The 12,182-nt window shown below is 46.2% G+C and overlaps 1 protein-coding gene across 2 annotated transcripts; it reads right to left on the bottom strand.

The window, feature by feature from the left end:
* Positions 1 to 6,926: 6,926 nt before the first annotated feature.
* On the bottom strand, positions 6,927 to 12,182 carry LOC100767818 (glutathione S-transferase Mu 3). Of its 2 annotated transcripts, none has more exons than XM_035451098.1 (8): positions 12,025 to 12,182; positions 11,656 to 11,731; positions 11,013 to 11,077; positions 10,650 to 10,731; positions 10,453 to 10,553; positions 8,743 to 8,838; positions 8,544 to 8,654; positions 6,927 to 7,382 (listed from the first exon to the last, which is right to left on the bottom strand). In XM_035451098.1, exons 1-8 carry the CDS (start codon positions 12,058 to 12,060, stop codon positions 7,293 to 7,295), a joined length of 657 nt encoding a protein of 218 aa, XP_035306989.1. In that variant the 5' UTR covers positions 12,061 to 12,182; the 3' UTR covers positions 6,927 to 7,292. The 2 variants fall into 2 exon arrangements, with proteins under 2 accessions (XP_035306989.1, XP_035306990.1); XM_035451099.1 differs by lacking the exon at positions 12,025 to 12,182 and adding an exon at positions 11,856 to 11,956.

Raw genomic sequence — 12,182 nt, 5'->3', positions numbered from 1 at the left:
CTAACAGCAGTCTGTTGGCAGAACCTCACACTCACCAACACAGTGGGAGAGGACACAGAATTAAGAGATGGAGTTTGCTAGGGTGGTTGAGCATGTGCTCCAAGGAACCAGACACCTTTCCTGTTTCCAAGGGGTTCCAGAATTCTGGCCAGAGGAGACCCAGTGGTATCTGCATAGGATCTACAGAGTTTCCTGGTGTGAGTCCAGGCTTCTAATTCGTGTGTGTCTGGAAATGAGAGGGACTTGAGGTTAAGAATCAAATACAATAGCCTACCAATTTTATTTGAGAGTCAAAGTTTCTTTGTTTGGCTTTTTAGTATTCGTAGTTATTGTTCTATTGCTGTGCAGAGACACCATGACCATGGCAACTCTCATAAAAGAAAGCATTTGATTGGGGCTTACTTACAGTTTCAGAGGCTCAGTCTATTGTCCTCATGGAGGGAAGCATGGTAGCATGCAGGTAGACATTATGGCTGAGAGTTCTACATCTGGATCCTAGGGCAGCAGGAAGAGAAAGTCACTGGACTTGACTTGGGCTCTTGAAACCCCAAAGTTCACCCCCAGCGAGAGACAAACTTTCTCCAACAAGATCTCACCTAACCTGACAAGTCCACACCTTCTAACCCTTGCAAACAGTGCCACTCCCTGATGACCAACCTTTCAAATCTGTGAGCCTATGGGTGCCATTTTTATTCAAACCGCCATAGTAGCACTGAAAAATGAATTTAAAAACAAACTCTGAAGAATGGAGAATTGGCTCTGTTGGTAAAGACTTGCCAGATATTTTACTTAAGGTTCCAATTGCTGTGATAAAACACAATGGCCAAAAGCAACTTGAGGAATAAAGGGTTTATTTCAGTTCTCAGTTCATACTCCATCACTGAGGGAAGTTGGGTCGGGAACTACAAGCAGGAACTGTATGCAGGAACCCAAACAGAAGCCATCTACACAGAGAAAACTGCTTATTGGCTTGTTCACTAGGGCTTTTTCAGTCTGCTTTCTCACACCACTCAGGACCATCTGCTCAGGGGTGGGTGGCATCCCCCACTGCCTACACCACCACACACCCCTCATCCTTTAGAACCCTGTGCAGTGAGCTGGAAGCTCCACAGCAATCATGAAATACCCTATAGGCTTGCCTACTGGCCATTCTGATGTAGGCAATTTCTCCATTGAGGTTCCTCTTCCCCAATAACTCTAGCTTGTATCAAGCTGACAAAAAAAAACTAACCAGCATGGAAATCAATATGGCAGTTCCTCAGAAAATTGGAACTTAATCTACCTCAAGATCCAGCTATACCACTCTTGGGCATATACCCAAAGGATGTGCCAGGCTGCTACTATGTTCATGATGGCTTTATTCATAATAGCCAGAAACTGGAAATAACCTAGATGATCCTCATGTGATATATTTATACAATGGAGTTTTACTCAGCTATTAAAAAAGTGACATCATGAAATTTTCAGTCAAATGGAACTAGAGAAAAATCATCCTGAGAGAGGTAAACCAGACTCAGAAAGACAAATATGGTTGGTGCTTAGCCCAGTCATCATCAAAGATGCTTCCACTGGCAGCTGATGGGAGCAGAGGCAGAGACCCACAGCCAAACATTAGGTGGAGAGAGAGCCCAAATTGGAGAACTCCATCCATTCCCTCACCCTTGGAGCTCAGGGAACCCCTGGAAGAGGGGAAGGAAGAAGTGTTGGAGGCAGAGGGGTCAAGGACACCAGGAGAACATGGCCCACAGGCTTCAGCTAAGTAGGGCTCATAAGGGCACACAGAGACTGAAGCAGCAACCATGGAGCCTCCATGGATCTGCGCTGGGTCCTCGGCATGTATGGCATGATTGTTAGCTTGGTGTTCCTGTGGGACTGTTAACAGTGGAGGTGTGGGTGTCTCTGACTCTTTTGTCTGCTGAGGGATCCTTTTCCTCCTACTGGGTTCCCTTGTCCAGCCTTGATTTGAGGGTTGTGCCTGGTCTTGTTGTTTCTTGTTATGCTGTGTTCAGTGGATATTCTGGGAAGCTTGCTCTTTTTCTGGAGGGAAACAGAAGAGGGGTGGATCTGGGGAGAGGAGAAGTGAAGGGGGACTTGGAAGGATGGAGGGAGAGGAAACTACAGTCAGGATTATTGAAAACAAACAAAAATTTGTGATAAAGATGCTGAAGCGTAGCTCTTCACAGTTGATGGCTTTCAAGGGTGGTGGGTGCAGGACTCAGTTTTCCGTAAGGGCATGATCGCTGGGCATTTGACCATGCTCCAGTGAGTGTATGGGCAGCACAAATTGGGCTTGGGAGAGGTTGTTGTTGCTGTTGCTTGTTTGGTTTTTTAGGGGGTGCAAAGGTGGGGGGGATGGACCTGGAAGGAATGAGAAGAGAATGTGATCATGGTGCATCGTATGAAATTCCAAAATAATTAATAAAACTATTATGTTGGAGGGGGACTAACCAGAATATCAAACATGAGTTCTATTCCCTAGAACCCACAAAAGAAAGTAAGACATGGTGGGGTGCACCTGTAATCCTGGTGCTGGGGAAATGGAGACAGGAAGGTCCCAAAGTTCTTCGAGCTACAAATTCAGTGAAACCTTGTCTTACAGTTAAGGTAGACAGTAACTGAGGAAGACACCAAGTATCAACCCCGGTCTCTACACACATGTGAACACATGTACACACACACACACACACACACACACACACACACACACACACACACACGACTCAGTGAGGGAATAATTGTGTGATTCTGTAGTCACAGTTCTTGAAAGATGGAAACAGGAGGATCAGGAGTTCAATTGCCATACTAGTTTGAGGCCAGCCTGAATCACATGTCTGAAAAATAAAATAAATGAATGAAAATGGACTCAGAAGGAACTTCATGGATCATCTCCTTAGGAACCAGAGAGAAAACAGTAGGTCAGGAAAGCAGCAAATGTCAGCAGCTGGAAAATGGGGAGTGAGTGATACTCTTTGAGTTAGTGTCTAGAAAGCAGGTAGGCATGGCAATGAAGGTTTGGAAGCAGCCATATGAGATAGGAGATGCCTTCAAAGAACGAGTCAGGAGACACATGCTATCATTTGGCTTCATCTGAAGAATAAAAGGAAGGGGAGAAAGGAAGAGTCATCCCTTTTGAGTTAGAATTCAGAATAGCAAGCTTAGCGCACCTGTAAGCAACTGCTTCAAGGACGGGCTTTGGGGTATGTAAGTATGTTATCTCATTCATGGGCTAAGTATTCCTCCCATCTTTTGACATGTCTTCGGATGTATCAGCTTTCTTGAGGATGTGGTCTCCTGGACAGATCATTGACAGGTCTAGAGGATAACTCTTAAGGGAGGATACAAGAGTATGTATTTGTAATATTGCGTTTTGGACAGGTTAGAATGTCATGTCTGCACCCAGGGCCAGAGGTAGAACTCAGATTCTACAATTGACCAGGAAGAAATCCCTTCCCTGAATGGGCTCGATGAAGCCCTGATGCCTTGTCTTCTACCCCCTCGTTTGGTATTTGAAATCATAAGGAGGAGCATTCTTGATGCTGCCCTTTCTTACAGAAGCAGGAAGACGGAACGCTCATTATGATAACTCAGCTTATCTTCAAAAGGCTTCTAAGTCTGCTAATGTCAGTCTAGCAGACTAACACCAAAGAATACTGTCCCTTGTTCCAGTGCTCTGACTTAAAGGTTCAAAACCAAGTGGTGGGTGCAGGTAACCTGGCCTGTGGTTGATGTTGCCATATCTAAAGGAACTCAACTGACATAATGGATAGTGAATAAACAGCTTTTGTACCTAATGCTGCAATGAGAGGGTTAATACCTAAAGATATTTGAATCTCTGTGTTCTTCCTCTTCTGCTTTTTCTTGTTTAGGGAGAATGTTCAGTGCTCATGGTTCAGTGCTTTCGGAATCGGTGAGACCAGGGGAAGAAAGAGGTAAAAATCCAAGTGATGAGAAGTATTTCCAAGACTTGCAGGAGGAACAAAGCTTGGAAATTTGACTATACATGTACAGACAATCTTAATTTATTACACTGTGCCACATATATAACTTGAATTAAACTCTTGTTATAAAATAGAGAGAGAAACTGAAAAGGATATAAATATGAAAATAAATATAGTTTTAGTAAGAGAGTAAAAAATTTAAAAAATCTGTAGTAAGGGTGAACTTTGTATAATAAAACAAGATTTTTTGTCATAAAAGTGAAAGATAAAAATTGAGAACATGTTTTTAAACTTTAAATCAAATTGTAGACAGCCTGAATAAATTATACAGGACCTGTGGATGATATGTTTGATGACTAAAGGTTATTAATTATGAAGCTCAAAGTCCAATACACTAATATCAAAGTTTTTAAATCAACAAAATTCTCCTAGGATATTGGTTTCTTGGTCTGTTAAACATTTCATCAATATAACCAGGGAAACTGAGTCTTAACAAGAATCAATATTTATTTAAAACTGTCTGGTGTTGTCTCTGAGCCTGATCAAGCTGTCATATGAGAGTTAACATTACAAGATTGGCAATGCTGTCCTTCTGGTTGTTCACCAAAAAACTGGGAGTTCTACATCAATAAGGGCAAGGGGGTCTATGAAGACTGCCAATATTTTTTCTTTGCCCTCCAAGGCCAACCAGGGCCCATGAGACAGGATCAACAGAATGTGTAGCATCTTTTGAGGTTAGGGGGGAACCTGGTGCCAGGGAAACTCCCAGGAATCCACAAGAATGACCTTTAGCTAAGACTCCTAGCAATAGTGGAGAGAGTGCCTGAACTGACCTTCTTCTATAATAAAACTGGTGACTACCCAAATTGTCATCAGAGAGCATTCATCCAGTAACTGATAGAATCAGATGCAAAGATCCACAGCCAAGCACTGGACCAAGCTCTGGGAGTCCTGTTGAAGAAAGAGAGGAAGGATTGTATGAGCCAGGAGTTCAGGGTCATGACAGGGGAACCCACAGAGACAGGTGGCCTGAGCTCCTGGAAGCTCACTGACTCTGGACCAACAGCTAGGGAACCTCCATGGGACCAAACTAGGCCCTCTGTGTGTGACAGTTGTGTAGCTTGGTCTGTTTGTGGGGTTCTTAGCAGTGGGATAAAGACCTGTCCCTGGTGCTTGAGCTGGCTTTTAGGAACCCAATTCCTATGCTGGGTTGCCTTGCAACCATGTTGCAGGGGGAGGAGCTTGGTCCTATCTCCACTTGATGTGCCTTGCTTTGTTGACTCCCATGGGAGGCCTGCACCTTTCTGAATGGAGAGGATTGGATGGGGGTGGTTTGGGTAGAAGAGATGTGGGGGAGAGGGAGCAATAGAAGAAGAGGAGGGGAAGCTGTGATTGTATGTAAATGAAAAAATTGTAATTAAAAAAGAACATGTAGGCATGTTATTACAGGCTCTGTAGATATGCATGTTATCTTTAATGGAAAAGAGGTGCTATGGTCTGTATTCCATCTTCTGCTAACTGCAGAAAACCCCACAGAGTCCATGGTGGAATCAGTCCTGACAGGAAGCAATGGGAAAGTTCCAGATAAAGCCTGAGAAAAGAATGCACTCGACTAGGCCAGGGATGCCTGGGCATGACAGAATGAACTCACACATCATCTAGCTCTGACTCCACCTAAGCCCTGTGTCCATGAGTGGTAGGTACCTAACCCCAGTGGTGAGTGTGGTCCTCTTCACTCAGCCTACAGAGTCAAAAGTGCATCACTTCTAGAAACATCACCATAGCCACACCAGCATACAACATTTTACACGCTTTCTGGAAGCTCTCTGCACAGTTCATCTGACACATAAAATATCAGCTTTGGGGAGCAGATGAAGTCTAATTGGAGATGTAAGTTGTTGATATGAACATGTCTATGTCAAAAAGCACAATGCCTCAGCCCCAATGAGAATGGTAAGGCCTTCCCAGGTCAGTCTCAGAAGAAAGACAAGGCCTTCTTGTGGCCCAAGGACAGATGTTGAATGTGCAGAAAGTACCAACCACAGCTTCTTCCTCCAGGATGGCATTGTTAGAGACTGCTCCCCTACAGACTCTTATAGAGATTCGCTGGCATACCTCCTTGTTCACATGTAAATAATAAACCCACCTTCTTGTTCAGCTGTATACGCTGAATTTCTGGGTGGCTACTGCACCTCCATCAGAGTACACGGCCTACAGATCCCATTTTTTCTGTATTTGTTTCAGTCTTTCTTCATTTCCAGTTACCCCAGTCAGGTCCATCCCAAAGCATGCAGATCTTGGCAATCAATCATTCCATTGTACTCAAACCCTGAATAATAGCAGCTAATTACATTATGTCTACACAAAGCTGGGATTTGATTGTCACGGACTTATCTCTGAACAGTTCTCCAAGAATTGTCTGAATAACACAATATTAAACAGAGACACAGGGAACCTCACTGTCCAGGAGATTTACTGACAGTAATTCCTTGGGTTCAGGATGCACAGGTCATAAAAATTAACAGAGAGTAAGGGTAAATTCAATTCCCTTTCTCCAAATAGAAAGGATTAACCAAGACTGAAGGTACCTACGCCAGTGGTACTTCAAGCCAGAAGAGGATATCAGAGACCCAGTAAAGACAATATCCTAGAAGCCTAATACTGACACAGCTGTAGATGTGGAGGTAGAGAGACCATCCAAAGCCCTTCCTGGGCACTTCCATCTGCCTCATCATCACTCATTGAGACCCACAGGCTTCACAGTTCAGAGTCCCAGTGAATGAGAGTCTACGAAAAAACACTTTATCCTCTAGAGAGCTTTGTCCCAGCTGTGAGGGTCTCAGATTAGAAGCAAGATATTTCAAATTTATTCTGGTTTCATGAGACTCTTCAGAGCCCGGCAGTACAAGTTCAGAGCTCAGACTCTTGGAAGCAGCTGTGACACTTGGTGAATTCAAAAAGCAAAAGGAATGAGACACAGCACAGAGCAAGTGTGTTTCAGACTTTATTGGAGATGAGACAGGCCTGGGGCAGCCCCTCCACTGAGAACAGGTTGGAACTGGAGACAGTATTGACCTTTAGGGTAATTTTGGGGACTAGAGTTCAGGGCAGACCATCAAATCATAGAAAAGGGCTGTGTGCTTGGTTTAGGAAGTGGGGAGATGAAGACTACATGGGCTTGACTAGAGCAGGCCTGATTAGGAATCAGGGGGCTGGCAAAGCCTTGTGGAGAAGGGAGGGGAAGGAGAAAGAAGCGAGAACCTTAAGGCAGCAGTGCAGAAGGTCAGCTGTCCCCAGAGCCAGGAGGATCCAGTGTGGACAGGTCCTCCCTGTGAGTGCCAGCATGGCAGGGGCCTAATCGGTGCCCCACTGGGCTATCTTAGTAAACACAGGTCTCGGGAGGAAGCGGCTACTCTTCATGTAGGCAGAGATCTTCTTCAGGCCCTGCAAATTGGGAAGGACACAGCAGGAGCTCAGGTCTGTAGCCTCTCTAGACTGAACAATCCCACAAGGAATAGCATTTCTCAAAAGCTCAAGCCCTGAAACACAGCACAGCAAGCTTAGCTCCCACCCCTGGGAAGAGAACTCTTCAATTCCTATAATGCAAGAAAAACTAGACCCTGTGAAGGTACTTTATACCCACTAAAGGTTACAATACAGGATCAGGAAACACCATGACCAGTTATCAGAAAGCAACCTGAAGTCCAGAGAGGTTAATCACCTTCCCCTTCTCTCATGGTGGTGACCAAGACAGGGCTGGAGTCAGCCTGGTTGTGGGGCTGACATTCTCTCTCTCCCTCTTCCTTACCATCTCTACCTCTCCCTTTGCCCACCCACCCACCCGAAACCCCTGAACAGACATTTCACTGAAAAGCACTTTCTAGCTTGTATTTGCACACATAGGAGGGATGTAATGGGAAGAACCAGGAAGAGAGGGGACATCAAAACAGCCACCAGAAAAGGGCTGAATGAACATCATCCTAAATGATTTCCTGGGAGCAGAGTTGACAGTTCTTCAGTTGGTTCCTATGTATAATCTCAATGCACCCTGGCTGTCCTCATCTGTACCCCCAATACAGGACCACTCCATATGACTGTATATTGTACTATAAGCCACACACCAAGACACAGACAACTCCAGAGGGTGCAAAAAGATCCACCACAGGCTGACTATACACACAAGCTGGGCTGCTCTATTTCTCCATTCACTCACCCTAGAGCCAAACCAGCTATTGGGCAGTCCCCTAGGACACCCAGCCTGGGCCAGAACAAAGCTGATGAGAATTAATTGGGAAAGTACATCTTTGATGGGGAATGAACAGGGTCAACAGATAACAGGTAGAAAAACCCTTGGATCAAAGCCTCAGATTCCCCATTGTAGACGGCTCAGCAGCCATGGGGAGTATCAGATGCATCTCACAGTCTGGGTTTCTACAGCTCTCTGCTGATTCAGCCCCAAGATTGTGGTATTTGCACCCCCTACCACCACCTTTGGGGATTTTGAAGTAGTAAATTTTGCCCCATGTGATTTCCTTTAGTCTCAGGTTAGAAAAGCATCGTGGAAGAGAGGAAGGCCACCCAAAGGAAGCTGGATCAGAGCATCACCTCAAATCGGGCCAAGAAGTCCTTCAAATTTGGGAAGGCATCCAGGCAATTGGGCTCAAACATTTGGTACTGGTCAAGGATATCATAAGCGAGGAAATCCACATAGGTGACCTGCAGGAAATTGAGGGTCAGATCACTGGAATCTGGCAACCTGGGAAGAATGACAACTCCCCTATGCACCATGCCCCAACCCTTTTACCTTGTCCCCTGCAAACCATGGCCGCTTGCCCAGGAACTCAGAATAGATTTTCATCTTCTCAGGGATGGCCTTCAAGAACCCTGGCTTCTGCTTCTCCTGAGGCATAAAACAGCTGCCATCACCCTTAATCACAGGCTCCCTGTCACAGAGGCCACTGGCCTTGAAGGGCTAAACTCATGAGTTATCACCACCATTTTATTAGTATCAGATGGCATTTGTCAGAGGTGATGGGAAGACAGACAGGAATGCTGCATTGTCCCTAAGTCTGTCAGCACTGGTACCCTGGTGCTGTGAGTCACATCTAGGAGTTCCTAAGTATCATGGATGTTACGGTCCAAGAGACCCAGTGAAGCCATAGAGACAAAGGATTTATAGATCCCAGGAGAAGACAAAGTTATACTGGGGTTTCTGGGGGTGCATAAGAACAGATAAGATATTTGAAGAGCATGCATCCTATTTGAGCAATCACTAATATTGAAAAGAAGGTCCTCTCATCAGCCCTGAGCTGCCTCCTAGGAAGATGTCCTGACCCTGACTGATGCCAAAGGCAGAACTCTTGGAAAGTACTGGGTGTGTGGGGGACCTCTAGGAGTCTGATTTTCTTCTCTTAACTAAGGTTGATCTGTAGTACCCTTGGGGAGCTACTGGCTGCCTCACTGCTAGGTGCTATTTCCTTGTTTTGCCTCTTCCTGACAAGGCCTGTTTACAAAATATACAGAGTATCTGCATATTGCCAGGGTCTTAAGAGCTTAGACCTTGATCTGAGTTACTTCCTAGGGTGCTGCTGTTTGTATATAAGTCAACTCCCCTCTAAATAAAATTGGCATTCTTCTTTCAAGAGTGACGGGCTGTCTTGTCTTTATTAAATCCACAGATCCCTCGCTTGAATCCATAAGAAGTTGTAGCGCTGGACACTACATGGGTGTATGTGTGAGAGCATTGCGTAAGCCACTCCCAAATCTGTGCATCCTATCTTCACAATGTGTTTATAGTGTGTGTGTGTGTGTGTGTGTGTGTGTGTGTGTGTGTGTGTGTGTGTGTGTGTGTGTTTGCCTATGTGTGCATCTGTGGAAGCTACAGGTTGCTATCCAATGTCTTTCTCAATCACTGTCCACATTACATTCCATGACAGGGTCATACACTGAACCTGGAGCTCAAAAGCTGGCTGGGCTCATTAGCCAGCAAGCCCAGAAATCTTCCTGTTTCTTTCCCAAGGTGCTATAATTGTAAGACCATGCTGTCACAATCATGTCTGTTTGTTTTTAATGTGAGTACCAGGATCTGTAATCAAGTCCTCGTGTTTACACATCTAGGAATTTTATCCTCTGAGCCACCTCCCAGCCTTGATTTTCATCCTCTGAGTCTGTGTTTTAAGAGGAATCGCTAGTGTGAACACTAGGTTAGGTGACACATGGAAGCGGTCAAGGACAGAAAATGACAGGTATTTTAACTATACATTAAATGTCTAGGGTCAGAAAGTTCACTCTATAAAATCTCAACCATATCTTGCATGGTGACTCAAGTCATGATAGCTTCACAGTGTTGATGAGCTAGCTCACTGGGGTTATGAGGGTTGTTTTACCGGTAAGACAGGAGAGCTCAGAGACTCAGTAGTAGCATAGTTCATTCACTGAAGGAAGATGCTGCATATCTGATGCAAGACTTTAAGTCCTGCTGTAAACCCTGTCCACTCCACCACTGGCAACTCACAAAGTCCGGGTTGCAGCAGACTATCATGAGTTGTATGCGGGTGTCCATAACCTGGTTCTCCAGAGTGTCCACACGAATCCTCTCCTCCTCTGTCTCTCCACCTGCAGCACACACAGCACACTCACCCTCAGCATCCCACCCCACCCAAGCCAAGGAGGATGTCCACCACGCCCCAGCCTGCAGCCAGCCCCACTCACACAGGTTGTGCTTGCGGGCAATGTAGCGCAGGATGGCGTTGCTCTGGGTGACCTTGTGGGACCCATCAATTAAGTAGGGCAGCTGGAAAGACAAGCAGGGATGGTCAGATGGGATATGGGGGTCCCTGAATCCCCTCCCTGGGTGAAGACAGACAGGGGGCCTGGCACTCGGTATGCCTAGCATGGGACACCCTCCATGAACACAGTGCACACTGAATGGAAGAGCTAGGACACAGCCCATTACTATGTAATCCTGGAATGGAGCAAGTGAGTAAAAGCGATGATCCCAAGTCCCCTCAGCCAGGCAAGGAGATGAGGGTGGGACACCATGACCTCCCCAAACCACCCTTTCCCTGCACCTACATTGGGAATGTCCAGTCCCAGATTGAATTTCTCACTCAGCCACTGGCTTCTGTCAAAGTTGGGAGCTGTAGACAAGATGAAATGAAAAGAAAACAGTCCAGGCTCTAACTCCTTCCTTGGGGACCCACCCAAGGAGTCAGAGCAAGATACCCTGAAGTGTCTGCAACCTCTCACACTAAGTCACTTTCCAAGATGGAAGAGAGAGGTTTACACAACTGGTAATAAGGGGAGCCTGAACCCAATAGGACCCTAGTAGTGAGCCCAGGACAATTATGAATACAGGTGGGCCAAGAACAACATTCTCAGTGCTTTTGTTTTCCTTGTCATTGTTTGAGACAAGGTCTATCAACTGTGTAACTCTGGCTGTCCTGGAACTAGATATGTAGACAGGGCTGACCTCAGACACACAAAGGTCCACCTCCTTCTGCCTCCTTAGTGCTGAAATTAAAGGCGAGTTCCATCACACCTGGCCATTCCCAGTGCTTAAAAACTCAAATGCACCCTCAAAGAGGTTTCTGGAAGCAGCAGGCTCTAGCTCCAACTGTAGGAGGGCTGCAGGTCTGAGGAATAAGGGGCTAGGCATGGGTTGATGGGCATCGCTGGGCAAACGGAAGGAGGCGACTGATCAGGAAGGTATCATTACCGCCCCCCATGGTGTATCTCTTCTCCTCATAGCTTGAGTCTGTGTATTCCAGGAGCAGGCGGATGGGGTGAGTCAGCTGGGAAAGAGAAGACCACAAGAGGTTAGAGATGGTCAGACCTTTGCTGTGTGACTTCATCTCAATTGAGTCCTCCCGCTCCGGAAACACAGCCACCCCACGGTGTGTACACACACACTCATACCTGCACAGCCTCAAATGTGCAGCCTCCCAAGTTTGTGAGCTCCAGAGAGCTAACAGGAGTATCCCTCTGCTAGAAACAGCCCAGACGGTTCTGAACTCCACCCCCTACCCCCCCCACACACAACCCGCCCAAGTCCTAGCCCCACCCCTCAGGCGGAACCCTTTCTCACTCCTCGGACATTCCAGTAACCCAGTGTCATAGGCATGGTGCTGGTGCTGGGGTCTTCTCCGACTGGCTTCAGAAAGGTCGAGCACCGGACTTTAAGGAAGCCCCAAGGGAAAGGTGGGAGGGGCCTTGTAAACGGTCCCGCCCACTCAGGCAGTGCCT

This window comes from Cricetulus griseus (assembly GCF_003668045.3).
Source record: "Cricetulus griseus strain 17A/GY chromosome 1 unlocalized genomic scaffold, alternate assembly CriGri-PICRH-1.0 chr1_0, whole genome shotgun sequence".
NCBI classification, from domain to species: domain Eukaryota; kingdom Metazoa; phylum Chordata; class Mammalia; order Rodentia; family Cricetidae; genus Cricetulus; species Cricetulus griseus.
This window is presented reverse-complemented; position numbering and strand designations above follow the sequence as displayed.